Source organism: Clytia hemisphaerica, unplaced genomic scaffold, assembly GCF_902728285.1.
Source record: "Clytia hemisphaerica strain Z4C2 unplaced genomic scaffold, Clytia hemisphaerica genome assembly, whole genome shotgun sequence".
Classification (NCBI taxonomy): Eukaryota; Metazoa; Cnidaria; class Hydrozoa; order Leptothecata; family Clytiidae; genus Clytia; species Clytia hemisphaerica.
The window spans coordinates 180,156-204,338 of record NW_027103974.1 but is presented as its reverse complement, the minus strand read 5'-3'; the positions used below and the strand labels follow the sequence as shown (position 1 = coordinate 204,338).

Sequence of the window (24,183 nt, the reverse complement as noted above, 5' to 3'; positions counted from 1 at the left end):
ACATCATTAAAAACAGAATCTTTAAAACATGAAAAAAGGCGGTGTTCTAAATTCAATGAATATTAGAACGCCATGCCTCCAAACATTCACCCTACAAGAAAAGAGCAAATAAATGTCAGTCCAAACCGAAACCCTTCTTACGTATCCAGAAACTGTCCATACGGAAAACTCGTCTCACATGTCTCTTGGTCTTCACATCATATTTCATTCACGACCAAGCATACTGACATAAGAATATGCTCCGATTTTTGCATATAATAATTCAGCCTCCTTTCACGGCGCTAAGTTTAATAGAATTGATATCACAATTCACTTAATTATGATACGGAATTAAGAAATAAGTTAAGTTTGTCATTTTAACTCCAATGAGATGAAATATATTTGGGCTTGTAAAAATGATAATTATTTCCACGATGTAGGATAAAGCCTAATAAAAATAGCTCAAAAGTGGAAAAAATATTTGCAGCTGAAAAACTCAACTACTTTACTTTATATCCGGGGAGGTTTTTAAAAATCCGAAAGGTTGACCAATTTTCTTAAGTCACTCTAAGCGGGGCTGCGAAGAAATTTTCAAAACTGTGAACAAATTCTTCCGTGTAGATTTTTCCCGTGATAAGATATGATGAATGGTAAGCGGTACAGCAGAAAGTAAAATAATTTGATCGAACGGTGTTTTGAGAACTGTTAAATCAAAAGGCAGGTTCACAATCGACGAGTTACTGATTTCAAAATTTATTTGAAGTGGGCAGTATACAGTCGTGATAGAAAAAAGGAAAAGGGGTAGGGTTTTATCGAACCGATGTTCAAATAAGTAGAAAAAATTCAAAAGGATAGATAACAAAGACTTGAAAATCTGATGAAAAAAATGATAAAAAACAACAATCGAAATTCAATCCATAGTTCAATGTGTCAAAAATTTCGAGTAAAATAACGCGAGAACCAACAATTCGGCGCTTGTTTATATTCCGTCGACTTTCTTTACCGACAACTCATTATTTTTATCATCTGAACAACTCAGCGTACGAATTATATACAAAAACTGTAACGCTTGTTCAAACCAAGGCTCTGACTAGCCTTTCTTCACTCCTCAGAGACCGCCATACAATTCTCAACAAAAGTTAACTCCATGAACATCAAGATTCCCCTTTATCTTCAGTTTTGGATGACGCTTCTTCTTTGTCAGTCGATTTCTCTTCTTCATCTTTTGATGAAATTTCAGTCGATGTCTCTTCAGTGATTTGCTCATCCGATTCTGTCGTTACTTTATCAACATCATCCTGTCCATCAACAGGGGTTTCATTTTCATTGTTTTTAGACGATTCTTCAGATTTTTCTTCTTCTAAGGAGTCTTTTTCTACATTTTCATTACCCATTTTCTCGTCAACTTCTTTCATTTCGATGTCATCACCGTTATTTTCCGTAGCCTCGCTTTCGTTCGTAGTAGCCTCTTTTTCATCCTTCACCCCATTCACTTGTTTCTCCTCTCCCGAATCAGTTTTCTCGTCAGCGACGTCGCCATTTTGTTTCGTTTGTTCGGTGACGTCGCCGTTTTCCATGACAACGTCGACATCTTTATCTTCGGCACCGGCATTTTCGGTTTCTTCTTCATTCTCATCGTCATCATCTTCTTCGTCTTCAGAAGAAGACATTGCGGCGTCTTTCATAATTTGTGCAGGATTGCCTGAAAAGCGGAAGGGACGGAATTAATGGAAGGCGACAAGTGAAGGTAGTTACTCAATACATTGGATATCAAATACAGTTGAGTCCCTATAACTCGAACCCGCACGGAAAGCACGAAGATTTAAAAAAGTTACTTTTTACTTACTTTTAAAAGGCATTGTTAACAGAAGGGACGAGAAGAATTTTTCGAGTTAAGGAGACATTCGAGAGACTCGAGTTAAAGAGACTCTACTGTACTTAGAAAACGTTATCAAATATTACGTAAATTTCGTTGACCCGAATCTATTTCCTTGGTTTTTATGTTCAAGTAGAGAACGACTGATGAGTATAACGAATTCCAACCACATGTAAGATTACGATCATGACAAAAAATGTCCATGAAGTAAGTTTGTGAAATTGAACTTGTATCAATGACAAGAAACATACCTGATTGAACGAGGGGTGTCCACCTGAGAGCTTCCTCATCGATAGGTACTCGTTTCTGTTGCTTCAGTTTAGCCATGTGGTCAGCTATGACTCTCTCGTTTATCACTATCGTCACTCTGAAGAAAAAGAGTATGGAAATTCAAAAGTTGAAATTTTTCTGTAGTTGTAAGTGGTTAATAGAATTGATATCGAATCATCGAAGTGCTAGAATGGCATCTTCAATCTTTCTCATGAAAAAAAAGTAAGCCCTTAGGATTTGTGCCGCATGTAGAATGACGGATTAGAGCACGTTTCAAATGAAAAATAAATGTCTTCATTTCCCACCCAAAAGTTTTATCTTCAGGGTCTTTGTCGTGGTAATTTCAGTGATATTGATGGCGTTTTTTTTATAATGTGTAATTGTTGTAAACATTTCTTTGTGTGATGACTTGGATGGTAGATGATACACAAGAAAAAACAAAAGAAGAACTTACTTTCCGTTCCGAACTTGGACAACTTCTAATGATTGAAGAGTGGACGCAATATCGTGAGGATCCATTCCCGTCGCTTGACTGATTGCTAAAGTCAATGAAAAAAGAGAATAAGTAGACCATGTAAATGGACCTTTAAGAAAAAGGTTTTTTAGCTGACACACAAGAATTCGAGTCCAAGTTAACAGTTTATGTATCAGTGTTTTTGGTGATGGAGCATTGACTTCAAAGCCCCGAAACTCCTTGACGGGAAATGAAGCCACTTATTTCTCATCCAAAACGCGTGACCCGGCATGGTTTTTAAACAAACATCAAATTGAAAATAAAAACCTATCGCCAAATAGGCCACGAAAAATACACCGTTTAAAAACAAAGAAGGGCTAGATTCATTCTATCATTCGAAATGCGGCGCAAATTTTATGGCTTCACTTTTCCTTGTTTGAAAAAGGTTAAACATTCAACTTCTGCGATGGGAACGGTTACCTGAACTGATTGATTTACCGTCGGCCTACTGTAAATCAACACTTTTACCCTCCACGATTTTGCGGGTCGAAACTGTGGCCGTCCTCGTAAGTGCAAATAATGGTATAAGAATCAGACCAACTAACGTTGGTTAAATTGAGCACTGGGTATCTTACTTCTTACTAATGGTATAAAATTATTTTTACTAATCAATATGGTAAATACCCGGGTAAATACCTTTAATAGTGACTGCTTTATCATTCATGTGTTCGTACAAATACTCAGCGATGACATTCTTCCAATAATTTCGATACGTGATTAGCCCTAAATCGCTGAGAGGTTTCTCCGGTGAGCCAGCTTGTCCTTCTTTCCTCGATAGCAGGTAACCTGTAAGCAAACGGGGAGAATGTTGGTAACATGGTGATAGAGTAAACTCAAATGCTCTAATGACTTACATATTCAAAACTCTTGAACAAAATTCCGATACTTGTCAACTCTTCTATATAGAATTTAAAGCCATTTATTTCCTACCTATGTTCTGTTGTGCAGCCCCCCCCCCTAATTTTACAATTCTGTACAAGGATTTCAAAAAAAAAGAATGTACCTTAAGGGAAGAAATTTTCGCGAGAAGAAATTTTCGCGGAATTTAATTTCGCGAATCAGAGTTTCAAAATGGCAAATTTCGCGGAATTTAATTTCGCGAATGAGCCGATTTCAAAAGTTTCACGGAATTTAATTTCGCGGTTGAGGGAATTATTTGTCTACGAAAAGCCCTATTTTGCCCTAAAAAGACCAATTTTAGGGGTGATTTTTTTAATTGTGAGAATATTTGTGTTTTGCGGAATTTAATTTCGCGGTTTAACCATTTTGGTGTGTTTTGCGGAATTTAATTTCGCGAATTATGCCCAAATTCGCGAAATTAAATTCCGCGAAAATTTCTTCCGCGAAAATTTCTTCCCTTAAGGTACTCGAAAACAAAGACAATATAGACGGAATCGAAAAAAAGGGCAAAGTTTCAAGCCTCATCTTCAATTGTCTAGGAAAGACTTGGAGATTCACTTCTACCCTTAGACTTTGCTTCATTGATAGTGACAATAATTTTCGCATTTTTGTTTCACCGTTTGCATTGAGTGGATTGAACTAAAAGTTGGTCATGGTTGAACGAATATTACACTTACTGAAGTCGATGAGAAAACGTCCATATCCTTGACGTTGATATTGTGGCATCGTCATGATACAAGAAACATTGTTCTTCTGTTGGCATGCTTTCTCCTACAAAAACCAGAACAAAGATCATCAGCTAATTAATTCAAAAGCCTTAGTTACGATATAAAAAAAGCATCAATGAAAGACTGTCAATCAACCCCGCCGAGACAATCGATTAGTCAAAGTCTTCGAATTCAAAGTTCTTAACTATTTCATTTATACATAACAGTGCAGTTACCGAGTTACCTTAGAGAAATATCCGATGAGATGACTGCCAGTATTATCGTTTCGAGTGAGCACGTAAAATAAGAAGGGTTCCACGTCATAGTATAACGTTTTGTGATCCAAAAACAGTTTCGCCAATAAACACAAGTTCTGACAATAAATCTGGTAAAAAAGAATGATAGATTCACATTAGTATATTTTTAAGGTGCTGGTTTGGTTGCATTGTAAAAGAGTGGTAAGACTGGACAAGGGGTTCATACATATCTTTGTATACCCGAAGTCCTATCAGGTAAAGATATCACGTCAGTTTAATATTACAGTGTACGAGATACTAAGAAGTTCAACTGCAACATCATCGATAATCTCACCTTGCTAACAGCGCCGTCGACTTCGAACACGGAGAGACTGTCTTTACGATAAATTTCGTTTGCCGGTGGATGCGTCCAGTTGCATTTCATCTGATCAAAACAAATAAAAGTTAAGTTAGGCAAACCTGCTGAACGGAAATCGAATCAAAGCGACCTCGAAGGTAACATGTTTTAAAAGACTCGTATAAAGAGTGATGGAATGTAATTTGCTTTAGGATGATAAATTCTACCCAAGGAAGTTTTTAATAAGAGAATAATGTCCGGCTTTTGAGAGGCGTGTTACTTACCAGATGTCGTTTCAATATAGTTCTTGTTTTCATGTACTTCAAGCAGAATTCACATAAGTATAGTTTTGGTGCACTGAAACGAAGAGTTGAAAAGTCATAGTATCTTCAGACACGGCGTAAGTAAGTTTGCAACCGCGGTCAAGGCTGCCTTCCCGAAAGTAGGAAAGGCGCCATTCCTTTACCTGGATTTTTCCACTTACCCTTGATCCTTCTCTTTAGTTGCTGAGTATCAAGCAGAGAGGCATCAAGTACCATTTTCGAGTATTGCCCGGCTAGGGATCGAAACCACAACCTTGCGCATCGTAGCTGGATGCTCTGCCTTCATGCTACGGCGGTTACGATACGGCGTAACGCTCATCTGATATTCCGATTGCGGATTGGCAGCCACCAGCACTAAACCTCTTAAGGAGCCAGTCAATTTCCAAACGGAGAGAAATGACAGTCGGCCTTCGATGTGCCGTACTTCTCTTACTTAAAAGCCTCTAAATTTTTGGATTGAACCGGCAACCAGCAAAAACGCGGGCTGAGGTTTAGTCCTGCCACAATAAAACCAGAGACAACGTCTGAAGACCTTCTGCAATCCAAACCTTCCGAATGCTAAAAATTTTCAGGACCTTCAAAAGTTTATCGTGTCGGAAGTAAATTTTTATATCGGAGGCCAGATAGGCCCGTCGTGCCCGTGCACGATGAAAATTCAAACAAAGTACCTGTAAAAATTCCACATTAAAGCAATAGATTTAGACCGTCATCAATGTCTCACCTGGCATATTCTTGAGGGTAAGGTGAAGAGTACCATGTTTCTATTTCGTATCTTCCGAATTCGATTTTTGGTGGACATCGCACGTTGTTGGGATCAGCTGGTTCATTATTAGACGTCAAGTAGGAGTTGGCTTTCTCGCGTGCATTCTTAAACATCTGCTCATCCTTCTCGGTGACTCCTATAAAACGAAAACAAAATCCTCACAAATAACTCTACATACATGACTCACCTTGCTTGAGAATCAATCCCCTGAAAACGTAAATCTTGAAATGTTGAAAGATTACACTCGCAATAGATTTGCGAGGTCACATCTCTGACCTGGACTAAGTTATTATGTCCTCTATACAAGCTTTTTTTATAAGCATATTCATGATGAAATTAGCCAAAAATCTAAGAATATGCTAAGAATATCACCATCATGGAATTTAGCTACTAAACATAACAATGCCATTTCAGAGCACATTTAACTGTAAATTGCCAATTATCCCCCAGTAAAGCTCAACACTTTCACAAAAATGCCATTTTATGCTTTGGCCGTACGTATTACATGTTAAATCTAGTTTGAATTTTGACTCTAACCTAAGAATGCTGTAAGAATATTTTAAGATGATTTTCCCCTAAGAATTTAACAATATCCATGATGAAACGAAAAAAACACCATTCTTGTAAAAAAAGCGTGTATTTGATGGGAGTTCAAAGAAAAGGATACCTGCGTCGAAAGGGCTAAATCTACTTCTCGTTTGATATTTGTGATGAAGCAAGTGCAAAGTGACAGCAGGCAATTTGCAAAAACTATATTTGCTTCTTAGCAGGTACCCCTTTTCCAAAAACTCAAATTGATTTAATCAGTCCAGGGTGACGCTAAGTGATTTACACTCTAAAAGATGAAGACTGAAAGACTGTCAATTTCAACAACAACCACTCGGTACCTCCAGTAAAAAGGCTGTGAAAACTTTTGATCAAGTTATTATCGAGCTCCTGGTACTTTTTCTTGCGGCGAGAAATATCTTTCTTTTCCTTCTCCGTCAGCTTCGGTTCATTTTCAAGGCGCTCCAACTCACGATAGTAGTATTCTCCCTTTGCTTTTATGACGACCATGTTTATAATGTCGTGATGCCGTCGTTTATATAATTCTATTATTTATAATATTTTGTGATTTTTTCTTTCACTACACAGACGTATAATAACATTCAAAAAGATTGGTTAGATCTGCAATTATCAAATTCAGCAAACTCATTTGCCGCTTTATAAATTAGCATAAATTAAACGAAAAAATCAGCCGTTGAAAATTTAAAACACATCTATCTGATTTCAAAAAATTGCAAGCAAATTTACACCAGATTTCTCCCCTCATATATCATCAACCAACTATACTTATAATAACGAAACCCGATGAAACCCTCTACTACATTTAACAACAAACGTGCGTTTTATTATGTTCATAAACATTTAATCGCCGAAGCCTGTCTTTTGTTTCCTCGTCTTAACAACGATTGTAAACAGAAGCACGTATGTGGAATTGAATCAAACCAAAGCATGTGATAAGCGATTTATATAAACAGAAGCTCTTTCAAAAGATTTTTTGAACGTATTGAAATTACTCTATCAATCAATCTGAATCAATGAAAAGGAACTGTGGCAAATTTTAAAGCAAACTCAGCAGGATTTGAAGTCTTTGAAAGAGGAACTTTTAATTAACGTAACCTTTGAAAATTTTGAAAGGAAATCTTCCGTTATTGTTAATAGAAGCTGAATATACGGGCTAAAAGGGAGACGACATTTCTTCAAGTCGACATGCTGTATTTGCATAATTGTCGCCTGTACACTTTCATTTTATGATACGACTTCGGGAAACAAAAGTTCTCAAAAGTTCAAGAAAGTACATCTAAATTTCGAAACTACCGCCAATACGTTTTCTAAAAACAAATCCATATCCATTATTTTGTGAGCAAACCACTTAAACTCCATCGAAAGAAGTGAAGTTAAATTACTGTCAGATTTCCTGACGTCCATTATATAAAAAGCGCGTGAACGAAAACAATTACGCTTAATTGTTAATAAATCGACAGGAGAATAAATAGTTTAATTACTTCATTGAGTCAATTAGCTTGCCAATGATACACAGACAGCCCTTTCGATTGACTTCCAACTTTGCCATACTCACCAACTTTGCCAAATCCACAATTTCAATGTCAAAAGATCACAGCTTCATGGCAAATTTGTACATCGCTACTCTGCCATTATGATTTCCGTTTTGTGATGCTTAGTCAGCAGTTTTCTGTCGGCGTTTGTAAAGCGAACGATTTTTTAACCAATCAAATTGCCGATCGGCATTGTTTTGCTTTAGCATTGGAAGGTCTTCTATTTTTCAAAAACTTTGGCAAAAGTGGCAAAATTGGAGCCGAAAAGAACACAGGTCTCGTGGGAACAGTGTTTTGTATGGAGACGTATGGAGGTAAGTTCCAAAAATGCCAAGAATGCCAGATTCACCACATCTTTTTTATTTGGCATTTATGGCACTCAAATTTTGCCACATTTGCCAAATTTTTGTCAATCGAATGCAAAATAATTGGCAAACAGGGCAAAATTGGCATATTTTGAAGTCAATCGAATTGGTTGAGAGAGATTCAAAATTTCCAAAAGGGATAGATCGGATACATGGCAAAAAATAAAACCATAAAAGTCACTTCCTGCTCTTATCTTTGACATTTGCCCGCCAATATATAAACACAGAGTACTGTTTATACGTTCGAAAACTTTCTTTATATACATTAATTTTGCTCGGATAAAGCCATAAAATTTATTGTGTAAAAGATCTTCTACATCCCGCTAGCAATTTCATTTTTCCAACGGTACCGATGCTACGCGATGTACAAGCTTAGTATAATCTAATTCTGGACACTTTGCCACATATACGCCCACACAAGTTGTAAGGCATAAGCAATCATATTAGTTAGGGTTAACCATACCTGGGAGTCTAGCTGGTGTTGTTTCGGAAATCATGTCTTCTTCTTCTTCGTTGTTTCCTTCCTTTTGACCTTTCTTCTTGCGTGGAACCAGCGGACAGAATTGTGCACTGAAGGCAACAGCAGAAATTACCTTATAATTTGCAGTAAATTATTGACTCCTATCAGATATCAGGCTCGTTCAACTTTTGCAAAGAATTTGAACCGAACTTTCTAGATTTTGCGATCCTTTGGAGATCAGATCCAATATCTACTTTTACCAAAAACATTGCATTGCTTCAATAAAACGGAAAATAATGACGTCATCGTGACAAAAACTCCCTAATTCGTACCTTCGATGATTTGGGTATTTATTTTGGGAATGACCAGTGCCATCACATCCAGGGGTTGGACATCCTTTACTGCAAACAAAAATTGATGAGCAGAGATAAATAGTAATAACAGTAATAGCTGCAATGATAAAGGAATGATAGGGTCTTGATTTTTAAAATAAAGGCGTACTAGCTGCCTGGAAGCAGCCAATTAAACAGAACTTCTAATACCGTCAAGAACTGTTATGCATGAATGAAAACAGCTCCTAGGTATCTTGGAATCATAATTCTTGCTGACGTATTTTTTATGATAAGGATGTTTCTATTTTAATGCTTTTGTAGATAGAAGAAAAAAATTAGACCTGTGGATGAAAACACTTAGCACTTGAAAAATTGTGAGAGAAAATTCATATAAATGGTAATGTGGTAATTGTCACCAAGTGTCGTTGAAAATAAAAGGATTGAGTGATAACAAGCTACGCAAGAACTTACATATGAGTGATTGTTTCTTCGTCATTCTCAGTGGCAGGTCCTTTCCTCTTCTGCGAACCCTTCTTGCCAGTAGGTGTTTTGAATGTTATATAATCGTCATGTTGCAGTAATGTTGCAGGAACATTGCTCTGTGGACGCTTTCGTTTGCCATTCCTTTCAGCCACACAGTTATCACAAATCCAACTCCCTATGAAAAAACAGTGATTTCGCAAGATTATCCCACTTTTGAAAACAAGCACAAGATTGGTCATTGGAAGGGGTACCTAGATAAATTTTCGATCCAACATCTAATAATGATTGCGGTATGCTAGGTTTTCCAAAATGAAAGTCAGCTTTCAGATTAGTTTTCAGCCGCTTTAACTTTCAGGCTGGCCTAATTCACAATTCATTTTCTATAAGTAGGAGAATTTCAACATTATGATTAGCTGTAATGAGAGCTTGCTTTTCCTTGCTTTGCTTTCTTTAAAGCAAACAAACTTACCTATTGGCATGTCATCTAGAGGTGGTGATAAACATTCCATGTGGTATCCTTTATCGCACGCATCACAAAACAATAAATTAGCCTAAAAATATTACATGAAACGTTTACCAAATTAAAAGCTGAAAATTGGTCATATCTTTAAAAAGGCCCTGATATTGATAAAGGAGAGTCCTATTGATTGTCAAAAATAAAGCCAATAAAAAGGGACAATTAATTCCTAATCTCCACAGAATAATACCAAATAGAAAATGGCTCCAAAGTATCGGTCCATCATAGGTCATAATTACACCCCTCTCATGCTGACTTTAGTACATTGTAAGTTTATGAATTAGTCTTCTATGTATGGAGGAGAGCCACCAAGTATTCTTAGAAATCAACAATGATTACTAATAATATTCACTATCTTCGAGCAAAAAGGAATCATCCAGAAGAGCAATTGTTTAGTCAAACAGTTATTGTATTCATTACAGAAAAAAATATTATTTGGTAAAACTTTTGATGAATATGCATATTTACCGCTTCACCGATGTCTTTGCACACAGTACACTTTTTACACTCCATACATTGCCATGGTTCTAATCTGACTCTTACTGTCAATTCTTTAGAATATTGCATACATGTTGGATGCCCTAAAAATGGTATTGATGTTTCTGGTTCAGTTCTTCAGTAAACAATCTCTTATTCAAACAGAAAGTGATTCTTTGAAAAATGTGACAACATCATAAGTATCCAGGAATTACTTTTCTGTATTTAAGCCTTTTGCAAGTCTCAAGTTTGCAGATTCGGCCCTTTCATTGTATTTTTCATATCAATCGTAGGCTTCATGGCCTAATGTTTACCATATCATTATGTTATAAAAAGAGGACAATATTGTGTTTAGCTTTCTCTATATTCCATAAATATTAATGTCACAACTAACGATCACAACCTTTGCCAGCGTAAATTCATTTATACAAAAACAAGACAAAGCATTAAAAAACAGATGATGGTGAAAAAACATACCGCTGTTGCCACAATCCATACAAGATAACAAATCTTCATCTTCTCCATATTTATTTTTCTCCGGACCACCTTTACAAAAGCCACATATTTCCTTCAGCATTGCTTTTTCTTCAGCAGTAATGTCTTCATCCTCCTCTTCTTCTTCTTGGTTAATGGAATCTTCAGCATTGCCATTCTCCTGTGGTTCCTTCTTCTTCCTTGGATGCTGGAAATGATAAAAGTTTATAAACTAGTTCAGATAAAGGAGGAAAGAAAGTGTTTCATTTTGAATGAAACGGTCCATAAATGTTTTCAACCAGTCTGTATAAAAGTTTCAGAACATCAAAATTAAAGGAAGTAATGAGAAGTGGGTCTCCAGAGTTTTTCAAAAAACATATTTTATGTCTCATTCAAAACAAAAAGAATTACCCTTGGTGGAAATTTATTGATAACGTAGTATTTTCCTTCTTTCAAATATCTGTTTTTTGCCATTCCATACTTCAATGCTGCTCGAAATTGATTCACAAAATCTGCATTTTCTAAATCTCCTTCCAGAGATTTTTTTGTTCGTAGACTGTGTTCAATTTCCTCAATAGTCATGCCTTGATCTCTTATAGGGTTGGCCAAAATCTCATCCAAAGTTTTCTTCAGCTGTACATGGTTAATAGGTGGGCCTGATAAACAAGTAAAATTAAAGCACAAGTAAAAAAAATAATATGGAGTCTAAAATGACTACAAAAATTGAACCTTTAGACAGCCTTATAATGATTCTTATGGGTCACGATGCTTAAAAATAGTCACAAAACTAACATAATGTCAGATAAAATTTCGAATAAACATGGTATGGGCCTGATCTGATCTGTTCTCAAATAAATGTCAACAATTTGAAATAGTTTACCTTTGATTCCAGGTGTTGCTTTGGCATTTCTGTAAGAGTTCTTTCCATTTTTAGCCATAGCCACTGTAACCAAACCTTCATCCACGCATAGCTGCAAATGATGCAAAGCTTCATCTTTTTCAAGGCCATAAGATTGAAGGAGGACAGTGGAGATTCTGTCTTCATTTGGCTGTTGTTTTTGGCCTTTTACTTTGGCAATTGCTGCCAGCACCCATGGTATAGTTTCTTGATGGTCAGTCATTTTCAACTTTGTATTATTTTCTTAAATATATCATTAAAATTAATCATATTATTTCACTGCAACAAGTTTTTTTCAAAAACAGCTCATAAAACATGCTCACAAACAACAAAAAAGGTTAATTTCGCCTGATTTCGCTAGATAGAATCTCATTTATTTAAGATTAAGTATTTTGGCCGGTATACGTACACAAAAATGTGCTTAGAAATATCCCGGTCATTATAACATCTTTTTAACATTCAATTCACATTCAAAAGTTTCCACAGGCTCCTCAACAATTGAAAATGTCCCTCAACAAATTTTTATTATTTTAAGGGTAAAAGCAGCCATAAATCTCAAAATGTACTGTTTTCTTAGAAAAATTCACCATTGCTTTGTTTCTTAGTTAATGACCAATTAATTTGGTGCCGCTCATTAAAAGATGGCAAATATCTGAGGAGAATTTTTTCCGGTAGACCCATTCTTTATGCTGTCATCCCTACACAATGGTCTCCATTCAGCGTAAAGAACAGGTCTACCTGTATTTGTGTAAACCAGACATACCTTGTAAAAAATAAGCGAAACATAATTAAATAAAAGTAAATCAGATGATGATGATGATGAGGGTAGATCGTCAAAAGGCAAAGTCAAAAAATTCAAAGTGTAGTATTTTTTTGTGAAAATTTCATCTATTGTAAGACATTTTGCGCAATTTTAACCTCCTAGGTAACCTCCCTAGGTCTTTGATTCGCATTAAAGTGAAAAATGGGGCATTTTTCCCCCATTTTAAGGCAACGAAAGGCCAGGAAAGGGTCAAAATGGTTTCTAAATGGTGTCTTTAGTACAAGACACCAAAACAAGTGATACTTTTACAGGCCTACCTGGTTATGCATTTAACACATATATGATTGATATCTACTTGAGTGTACGACCGTTAAAACAATCATTTGGAACACAAATAGTGATAATTTATTAAAATTTGTCGTTTGTTTTCATCATTGATTGTCCCCTGTGCCCATTGGAGTGGTATTAAGGGAGGGGATTGGAAGGAAAAGAATATAATATCTCATCAAAAAATTGAGTATTTATTTAAAAGCAAGTATTTAACGGCCTCGAAATTAACATGCCAAAAATTAACACAAATTTTATTGCTTTTTCAAGGACACCATGGCTGGTTTTAATAAAAAGGGGGTTTTTATTAACACAAAATATTTCAATTTGTGTTAATAAAATGACTAGTAATATTTGTGTAACAAGGTAATTTGGTTAAGAATATTGATGCATGCTTATAAATACTGTAGTGATTTTTATGGATAAAGATTCAATTATTGAGGCGAGAAAATGTTTTCGTGAAAATCTGCTTCAACCATCTTTTACCGATGATGGAACCCTACTTTAGTTGCAAAAAATCAGGAAAAAATAATGATCCAGTTTTCAACAAATCTTAAAATTCCTTTCTTTAGCCGTTTTTTTTGGCTGGAATTTTCCCCCAAAATTTTTTCCCCAAAATCTGGCTCTGTCAGATTCGAGGGTTTATAGTTAGACACCTTTGTGCAAAAAATCATAGAGAACGAATGAGCAAATCTCGAGTAAAGCTAATAACTAAGTAATTGGTAATATGCTTATAAAAAATATTAAATTTGGCCTATTTCTCTATAAAAAAACACGTCTAGCAGCCAACACAACATGTGTCAACACTAATATTCTTCAAAATTAGGTCTTCCAAGGCTCGAAATAACGATTTCAAGTGGGTCGGACAAAATGTTTGATCAAGGTTGCTTTAGCTTGAAAATTATGATTTTTGGGTCAAACATGAAGCCATTTAGGTCGGACAATGTCTGACCGTTATTTCGAGCCTTGTCTTCATAAGCAAAAAAAGTATCCATCTCATCAGAAAATTGAGTAATTTGGTGACAATTGTCGAAAATTTGACTAAAAATGTCAAAAAAAGGTTAGGAAAATAGCTTGGAAAAATTCAAAGAATGTGTCGAAAAAGAAAACTTTTTTTTTCCAGTCATGCTTCTTTTATTTTGCACATCTCTTTTTCTAGGCTTTTTCCGAGCCATATGATTGATATCGATACATAGCAAAGTCTTCCTGTGAATACTCCTCAAGAGAATGACAGAAAGAACCAAATCTTTTCTTCACCCTTCACAGTTTGGTTCACAGTTGCTTAAATTGGATACAAAAAAGTATCCAAAATAGCAATCAACATCCTAATTAGGATACTAAAAACTAAAAAACTTGTATTTTTCACCAACCAGAGACATCCGCGCCATCTTACCACTTCCAAGATGTAAATAATAAGGAAATGAGATTGTGTACTGAATTTCATCGCGTTTGGCCTGGTTTGGCTGGTGGAATGTAAAACTATAGCCCAAAACCACTCAAATGTGCTAACTAGCATACGCGAACGCTTTTTTCGCGCAAAAATCACCCAGGGGCCTTCTTTGGCTACCATTTTGAAATTTGGACCGTAGCGGGCCGTTCCGTAAAAAGAAAAACAAATCTTTAGCTCGTGTTCGCAAAATTTTAGGCTCTGAACGGCAGATTGTTAAGGATGTTAATTTTCGAGGAACCCACCATAGAAATTACTTGAAATTTTGGTCAGTGGTGCAAATCTCGATGAAGAAAAGGTTTGCATAGTTTTCCAAACGCGGATCGAAGCAGTAACCTCAAAAATTCAGGTCAAAGTGTCTGCTCTCCTATCTAGGATACCTAAATCTCCAAATTAGGATACAACTCTCCTAGTTAGGAGAGATTCACGTGCGTTTGCGTAGGGTAAAATGGCAAAATGCGAAAATCGATTTTGGCAAAAAAATTTTTTAAAATGACCCTACAAGATTTGACTATATCTTTTTTTTCCATGAAGAGATTACTTTCAAATAAAAAATATATTGACAATGAATGGGTAAGCTTTCTAGAAATCCAAACATGAATTGCATACAGCAGCATAAAGTAGCTTTTACCAAAAAATAGCACTTTAGGATCAGAAACAATCAAAAACCAGCTTTTTCCAATTTTCTTCGAGTTACAGGGATTAATTCCTTGTTTGTTTTGATCTGAAATTTTCAGTACAGTAGGGGTGGCCAACATGGTTCTCTTGCTCATATCAGGGGGGCCCGAGACGGGGGTAAGAGAATTAAAGTTTCTAAGTAAAATCTTAATTATCACCCAAAAAAGTGCCTTTTTTTAGTCCATATCTTTTAAATAGATAGTCCCAGCCTTATCCCTCCTTCAGTAAAGCTTCGTATACCTTTTGTCCTTCAGAAAAACCAAAAATATTGACCTTAATTGCTTGCTTTCAGTTCCTGTAGCCAGTAGTGTGACCCCCTGTATTTCTATTTTAGTCCACGCGCTTTTTTCAATAGAGATGTCACATGACTCAAATCCCGCAGTCTTATTGGACTAGAGAAAGCGAAAGTGAAATCGCGCGATCTGATTGGATGAAAAAAAGACCGTGGGAACTGGAACCGAATGGAATTCTCTGGAATTCTCATTCTAAAACAAGATGGCGACGAGAAAAGCACGTCTTTTGCTTTGGATAAAAGGTTGTAAATTCTGGTTGATTGTAAGGTTTTATCTTATCTTATCTCATTTAGTTTAATTAGTACACGTGCGTTTGCGTAGGGTAAAATGGCGAAATGCGAAAATCGAATTTGGCAAAAAAATTTTGAAAAATGACCCTACAAGATTTGACTCTATCTTTTTATTCCATGAAGAGATTACTTTCAAATAAAAAATGTATTAACAATGAATGGGTAAGCTTTCTAGAAATCCAAACATAATTTGCATAGCTTTTATCAAAAAATAGCACTTTAGGATCAGAAACAGTCAAAAACCAGCTTTTTCCAATTTTCTTCGAGTTACAGGAATTAATTCCTTGTTTGTTTTGATCTGAAATTTTCAGTAGGGGTGGCCATCATGGTTCCCTTGCTTATATCAGGGGGGCCCGAGACGGGGGTAAGAGAATTAAAGTTTCTAAGTAAAATCTTAATTATCACCCAAAAAAGTGCCTTTTTTGTGTCCATATCTTTTAAATAGATTGTCCCAGCCTTATCCCTCTTTCAGTAAAGCTTCCTATACCTTTTGTTCTTCAGAAAAACCAAAAATGTTGGCCTTAATTGCTTGCTTTCAGTTCCTGTAGTCAGTAGTGTGACCCCCTGTATTTCTATTTGTGGCCCCCTGTATTTTGCACGGGTTTTTTAATAGAGATGTCACATGACTCAAATCCCGCAGTCTTATTGGACTAGAGAAAGCGAAAGTGAAATCACGCGATCTGATTGGATGAAAAAAGACCGCGGGAGCTGGAAACGAATGGAATTCTCTAGAATTCTCATTACAAAACAAAATGGCGGCGAGAAAAGCACGTCTTTTGCTTTGGACGAAAGGTTGTAAGTTCTGGTTGATTTTAAGGTTTTATCTTATCTTATCTCATTTACTTTAACTAGTAGAGGCTTCTTCAATGTTTGGGGAAGGTAAGTCTGTAAAAGTTATTTGTTTTTCGGTGGAAAAAGTGTTTAAAAAAGCACTTTTTTACAGAATTTCAAAAAATCTGTTAGTTCTGGAGATATATTGAAAAGTTTAGACATGGGTAGTTTGCGTTCGTGTTTCGCGTTTCCAAACCAAACGCACGTGAGTAGAGGCTTCTTCAATGTTTGGGGAAGGTATAAGTCTATAAAAGTTATTTGTTTTTCAGTGGAAAAAAGTGTCTAAAAAAGCATTTTTTGTGCTCAAGGTTTATTTTTCTTCACAAATTTTTGTCTTCAATCTCAAATAGATGAACGAGTATTTGACTGATAGTTATGATTTTTTCACAGAATATAGTAAAACTATTCAGGAACAGAATTTCAAAAAATCTATTAGTTCTTGAGATATATTGAAAAGTTTAGACATGGGTAGTTCGTGTTCGTTTTTCACGTTCCCAAACCAAACGCACGTGGATTGGCCAAAGGTATCCTAATTTGCACTTGTTCTTGACTGATATAGCAACTCCAGAAGATTTTTCAAATTTTAATTTTTTTCTTCAAAACCTATCCTATCTTGTAGAGCTTTGAAAAAGAAAGAAAATGAGGGGTCATAGGCCTCCAGAGGATAAGTGGTTGTAAAGATATTCAAATTTTAGTGTCAAAAATTTAACTAAAATGTCAAAAAAAAGGTTAGGAAAATAGCTTGGAAAAATTCGAAAAGTGTGTCGAAAAAGAAAAAAAAGAAATTTTCCAGTCATGCTTCTTCAATTTTGCATATCTCTTTTTCTAGTTTAGCTAGAGGCCTGAAATTTGGAGGGAGAATTCTTTGATGGTGTTAAAATATTATTATATAAAAATATTTGTAAAATGTTTAGTATATTTATCAAAATAACGAAAGATATCTTTTTTTGAAAAAAGAAGACATTGCATTGTTTTATTTTTGTTTTTGAAGAAAATAGCTTGGAAAAGGTTGAAATGAGTCAAAAAAGGTGGTAGGACCCATTTTCAAGGGGCCTCTGGAAATGGAGGAACAAAAACTTATGAGTAAAGAATAAGTTTTTCTGAAAGGAGAAACCCCAAATGAAAAGAAAATCCATTTCGGCAGAAATAAAAACTTTTTTTTGGGACATTCTCATGCTAAAGAAGCAAAAAAGTTAAAAAAACTACATGAAAATGAAAGAACTAGAATTAGCGATTGTGATTTTTGAATTCCTCACCCTTTTTCTGATAAACATACAAAGTTTCAGCCTCCAAATACATTTTCCTCCATTTCCAGACACATTTGCTAATTTTTTTTCTCCCGTCGGCAAACAATTTTCAAAATGTTGCAAAACGTTCGGCATTTTACCAATTTGCCGTCTAGCCCGTGTCCACAGTGTTATATACCGCTGGATCACGCTAAGATCACGGGCTTTCATTTAGTAAAAACCGGAACGCTTTAGCATACATAGAAATAAAGTTCCAAGGGTTCAAAGTTCACGGGAAAATGAAACATTTGGTTTGACGTCAACGAAAGTTGCATGACTTCTGGAGTCGCTAACTGACAGCAGCGCGCTAACCTTTTCCCTGATAATTTCTGATTGATTCAAAAAAAGAAAGAAAAGGTTTGGATGATTTAAAGGTAAGTACTATTGCATTGAAGTTCATTTTGGCGAATTCTTCCTTGTTCCTCACCAAAAACCCCAAAGAATGCACACCCTAACATTTGGCATGATGGAATAAAAACTTCTCTAAAATTTCTTTGCCACGAGTAAACCTCCACCTACTCCCCCATCCCCGAACGTCCAATCAATAAATTTTGTGGCAAGTTTGAATATGGATGGCTCCCCTTGTGATAATTATACATTAAATGTGTCATTGACACATTGTCTTCACCTGTTTTTTAAATGTAAATCCAACTAGCATAAGTGATAAGCAAACAAAAGGTCATTTCCCAAAAATGAATAGCCCAGTTTATAAAGGTAAGAAACTTTAGAAAGATTCTATTATTGAAAGACAACATAGTACGAGTAAAAGGTCAACTTATCCTTTGGTGTCACAACTGAATTGGACTTCATAATTTTGCGATTTCGTAAAATAAAATCAGGTCTTGCTGAAAAAATGGCGGGAACCGTTTTCATCTCGTGTTCCTTGGCGAATGATCGATACGGCTCTGTTTACATTCAATTTTAGCTAAATAAAGCTCTGTCTAGACGGTACCAGAAACTTTCTTCCTCATTATTCAATATTTTAAATACTAGGGAGCTAATTTCTACCTTGATGGCCAACTTGGGACAGATTTTGACTTAAACTTGCTTTTGAAAAACTTTAATTAGCTCCATTAGATTATTTGCTTGTCTTATCGGTTTGTGGGGAATTTTAGTTTGACGTAGACTTGGTGGGATGCGGCTCTACGTGTTCACAACAACTTTGGTTTGCAGTGCAGAAAAACACTGAAAGCGGTCAGATCCATTATATCAAACAATCCCAGTCCAGCACTCAAATTCACAAGATGGTAAGTTTTTCTCATCACTTTACTCATTTGAGATGGTTAAGGATATTTGATGTCATCCCTGATAATCGAGTTTGATGTTGAATCTGGTTGAATTACACACAAAAGGAAGTCCTCTCTGGTTTTTTTTAAATTGCTGCATTGCTGTCAGTAGACTAGACTGTCGGACTGTTTACCAAATTTCAGTCAATAAGATTGTTTCATTTCACATGGTCCTTCTTTTCAGTCCCAGTGTTGGCCTCACAGTGCCTAACATGAGGGGTGGCTGCAACATTCATAACATATCTTTTTATTTGTTTCAATCCGTGATCCTAAGGCTTTTTCATAAGTTTCATTTAATTATTGCTTTTATCAAAATGGGGGATTCGGAAAATTTTTACATTTTACATGTTTAATTTTTGCTCAAACCCCAGTTTGCAGAATATGGCAGAAACTGTTAAGATTTCCAGGGCAGACAGTGCTCTTTTGTGAGAGGCAGGAGGAGAATAATTTGATCAAATTTTAATCTCGCTCAGGGTCGGAAAAGCTTAAAATTTCAAAATTTTAACCATTTTCAATGGCGTATTACTTCTAATAAAACGCCCCCTTCTTTTAAATGCCCCCCTCGAATAAACGCCCCTCCTAAAAGGAAAATTATTTAATAAACGCACCCTATTCCAGCGGTATATAACACTGTGGACACGGGCTAGACGGCAAATTGGTAAAATGCCGAACGTTTTGCAACATTTTGAAAATTGTTTGCCGACGGGAGAAAACAAAATTGCAACTATCGATGAACAAATGTGTCTGGAAACAGAGGAAAATGTATTTGAAGGCTGAAACTTTGTATGTTTATCAGAAAAAGGGTGAGGAATTCAAAAATCACATTCGCTAATTTTAGTTCTTTCATTTTCATGTAGATTTTTTCATTTTTTTGTTTCTTTTGCATGGGAATGTCCCAAAAAAAAGTTTTTTTTTCTGCCGAAATGGATTTTCTTTTCATTTGGGGTTTCTCCTTTCAGAAAAACTTATTCTTTACTCATAAGTTTTTGTTCCTCCATTTCCAGAGGTCCCTTGAAAATGGGTCCTACCACCTTTTTTGACTCATTTCAACCTTTTCCAAGCTACTTTTATTCAAAAACAAAAATAAAACAATGCAATGTCTTCTTTTTTCAAAAAAAGATATATCTTTCGTTATTTTGATAAATATACTAAATAAATATTTTATAATATTTTTATATAATAATATTCTAACCTGTTCTAACACCATCAAAGAATTCTCCCTCCAAATTTCAGGTCTCTAACTACACTAGAAAAAGAGATATGCAAAATTGAAGAAGCATGACTGGAAAAATTTTTTTCTTCTCTTTTTTGACACATTTTTCGAATTTTTCCAAGCTATTTTCCTAACCTTTTTTTTGACATTTTTAGTCAAATTTTTGACACTAAAATTTGAATATCTTTACAACCACTTATCCTCTGGAGGCCTTTGACCCCTCATTTTCTTTCTTTTTCAAAGCTCTACAAGATAGGATAGGTTTTGAAAAAAAAATTAAAATTTGAAAAATCTTCTGGAGTTGCTAGGAGGGGCGTTTATTAGAAACTTGTGACTTTAATACTTCAATACCAGTGTTGATTGGGTTTGAAAAGGAAGATTTAAGTCATTGTAACCAGAGCAGTTTTCGATGCAATTTTAGTTGTTGAACCAAAGGAACTTTGCACTATAATCCTGATAAAGAACTAAAACAAAGGGTACACATCGCTACCTTAATTCAAAAGGGGCCTAAGTCCAGGTACCCCCCAGTTCAAAAGGGGCCTAAGTCCATTTTAATGAAATTTGAGATCTTTAGTTTTTCTCAATCTCTGGCTCATTTGCTCTCTTTTGATGTACATAACAAGTAGTTTTTAAAGTTAAAAAGTTCAAAACTTCATACTGAAGCTCTGATAAAAGTGATGTTTAATTCAAAAGAGGCCTAAGTCCATCATCTTTTTACAATTAAGGGCCTAAGTCCATCAACTTTTTACAATAAAAAGGCCTAAGTCCACCAAAATAAGTTTGTTAAGTTTTGAAGAGGCCTAAGTCCAATTAATTTGCAAATGGGCCTAAGTCCATGCATTCTAAAAAGTTTAATTGAGTTTTTCTTTATTTTACTGAGATTGTCTTTTCTCTTTATCTTGAATCTAGGTGTAAGTGGTTTTATTTTGGAGTGTCATATGTGCAGGTTTTGAACTCTAAAAGGCAGACATTAACCCTCACACGTTTTTCAAAATTCATGTTTAATTCAAAAAAGGCCTAAGTCCACTCTGCAAGATTTACTAAGTTGCACCTGTTACATACAAAAATACATTCCTTTCAAACGAATGCCTTTTCATTGGAAAAAAAACTTATAGCTATGGCTTTCAGAAAACATTTACTTCAAAGCTTTACCATCAAAAATGGTTTCAGAATCAAGGAAAAACTTTAATTTCAATTTTCTCAAAATGACCCAAATGGACTTAGGCCCCTTTTGAATTAAGGCTCACAGGACTTAGGCCCCTTTTGAATTAAGGTAGCGACATTTGCTCTAAATATTCTACTTAAGACTAAAATACTTTAATAAACGCCCCCTTCTTTTAAACGCCCCCTCAAATAAACGCCCCTCGTAAAATCAAAAAAATTTAAACACCCCTTTATTCGAAGTAATATGGTGTATATATTGTGAGCAAGTTTGGCCATTTCAAGGGCAGGGTTTTTAATTTTCCACATTGGCTAATTCTAGTTCTTTCATTTTCATGTAGTTTTTTTTTAACTTGTTTGCTTCTCTAACATGGGAATGCCCCTAACATTGAAGTCAAGTTTGAAGATATTCTTTATTAGAAAAACAGTTAAAAGCAGTCAAAACGCAATTTACCTTACCTCCTGAGTTTGTCTTTGTTATGCTAAAATATAACAAACCTTTGTCATGTTGTCTAATTACAAAAACCTCCAATCACTACTTCTCTGCCATCTTGTTTCACTTTAAATGCGGTGTTTTAAAATTCCTTAGCTACATTATATGTACGGAAAAGGTTTTCTCCAGGTTTTTTCAATCCCGGGATTAAACTACGAGGGCGGTTCCGCCCGCTTATTTTTCTTTCGGCGTTGAGCCCTGGGGATACTTAACAATAAAAGAGATTTTAAGATTAATGTTGAAAAGCATATTTTTTCGATAAATTTAGGCGATACTCAACAAAAAATAAGGTGGTTTTAAACAAATCTTTGACAAATTGGCGTTTCTTTCTGTTCTAATATATGCAAATCACGTCGAAAAAAGAATATATTTCCGCCTTTACTTTCACTTTCGCTTTCGTGTTACGCGATTCCAATTGGACGAATACTGCTCGCTAACAAATTCTGATTGGCTGTAAGAAAGTGGTCAGAAAGTATCTACTAGGGGGGAGTGGAGGATATTTTGAAAAATCCCAAATTACTTTCGCACCCCCTCCCCTAGCCTGGAAAAAAATTTCGAACCCCTCCTCATAAGGCCCAATATTTTTTCGCACCCCCCACTAGAAATTTTTTTACGCAAAAAAACAATTCATACAGATGCGGTGCAAAGAGTATTATTTGTTTGTATGACAGTTTTTTATGTCAAAATTAGGTAAGGGAGATAGTTTAGCCCTGTAAAGTTGAGTATAGTCCTTTAGGAGATCTACCATTTTGATTGACATTTACACCACTGGATTTTTTCAGTCGATTTCCATGGTTACGACGGAATTTCTCTGAAGTAAACAAAAGAAAAAAACCCGTGGTGTAAACGTCAATCAAAATGGTAGATCTCCTATAGGAATAGTCCAGGGTTAAAATAAGAATCAACGAGTTGAATTTTCTCTGAGTTTCCCAAAGTTTTGGGAGAAAATTACAGCTTATTTTCCCTGATACATAATCTCCCTACATTACAGAGGCATTACTCAATTACTCAAAATATCCTGAGGGGCCACCAAAAGAAAATTTTGAAGATCAGGTACTCGAGACCCTAAAATACAAGCTATTCTGTTGTTAAAAGGAGTCTGAAAAATAAAATTCTCTGAGTTTGAAATTTCCCTATAAACCTATATTTTCAGGTCTTTCAGGGTCTGTCAAAGCTCTGTGTATATAATTTATAAGATATTAGTAGAGACTAAGGAGGCACAACCATGGTTTGCGCCGACGGGAGAAAATGTTGATGTTTTTCACCACCATTTTAGCTAAAAGACACTTTGTTTTGACAAATTTCTTTCTAAAAAGTACTTTTTCAAACCACTCTGATGAGCTGTGAAAGCCACTAATCTACTTCCCTCATTTAGCTCAATGCTACAAACCAAAAGGGCAAGGCGATGATGCCCAAATAATGTTAGTATGACATGTACATATATCAAATAAAATAAATTCTGAGTTGTCAGGCCGAAAATTTTTTGAAATCTTGAAACGTAAAACTATGAAATTAGACTTCCTACATTTTCTCTTGAGTTGCCCAAAAGATTTGGAACCCCCCCCCCTAAACCCTCAAAAAAAATTTGAAACCCCCCCCCCTAAACCCTCGAATAAATTTTGGAACCCCCCCTAGAATCCTCCACCCCCCCCCTAGTAGATACTTTCTGACCACTCCCTAAGTCTTTAGCTTCAGGATTCTGATTGGATCATTTCCTGCGTCACGGTTGAGTTTTGATTGGTTGAAAGTTTCTGAGCGTGAATTCTGATTGGATGAATACCTGAAAAGTAAACAATAGAATGTAAGTATTTTGCTTATCAAAACCTAAAGATTTCCAGGGGGTTTTATTTACTTTGCAAGACAATAATTAAGCCTACAAAACACCAAGAAAAAAACCCAACATAGAACAGGTTTATTTTGTCATGTAGAATATGATAGTGTGAATCTTTTTGAAATTCTATGTTAGGATTTTTTCTCAATGCCCCGTAACTATGCCCGGGGTACCCGTTGCTAAGACCTTATGTTAAAAACGAAAGCGATTACGGCAAAAAGTAGCGATTTTCGTAATACCTCAAATATTGATA

General features: G+C 35.6%; 1 protein-coding gene across 1 annotated transcript; it reads right to left on the bottom strand.

Moving 5' to 3' along the window:
* Nucleotides 1-347: 347 nt before the first annotated feature.
* On the bottom strand, nt 348-12,298 carry LOC136810611 (histone acetyltransferase KAT6A-like). Its single transcript, XM_067067174.1, has 17 exons — nt 12,014-12,298; nt 11,545-11,789; nt 11,137-11,341; nt 10,651-10,763; nt 10,135-10,216; nt 9,654-9,840; nt 9,183-9,251; nt 8,854-8,960; nt 5,885-6,062; nt 5,125-5,197; nt 4,838-4,927; nt 4,491-4,631; nt 4,217-4,310; nt 3,276-3,425; nt 2,580-2,664; nt 2,107-2,222; nt 348-1,681 (listed from the first exon to the last, which is right to left on the bottom strand). The coding sequence occupies exons 1-17, from the start codon at nt 12,252-12,254 to the stop codon at nt 1,134-1,136; spliced, it is 2,724 nt and encodes a 907-aa protein (XP_066923275.1). The 5' UTR covers nt 12,255-12,298; the 3' UTR covers nt 348-1,133.
* Between the last annotated feature and the right edge of the window lie 11,885 nt (nt 12,299-24,183).

Coding starts and splice junctions, on each gene's coding strand:
- LOC136810611 (XM_067067174.1), bottom strand. CDS start 12,254: ATGACTGACCATCAAGAAACTATACCATGGGTGCTGGCAGCAATTGCC. Junction 9,252..9,653: donor GAAGAAACAATCACTCATAT/GTAAGTTCTTGC, acceptor TTTTGTTTGCAG/TAAAGGATGTCCAACCCCTG. Junction 3,426..4,216: donor ACGTTTTCTCATCGACTTCA/GTAAGTGTAATA, acceptor GTTTGCTTACAG/GTTACCTGCTATCGAGGAAA.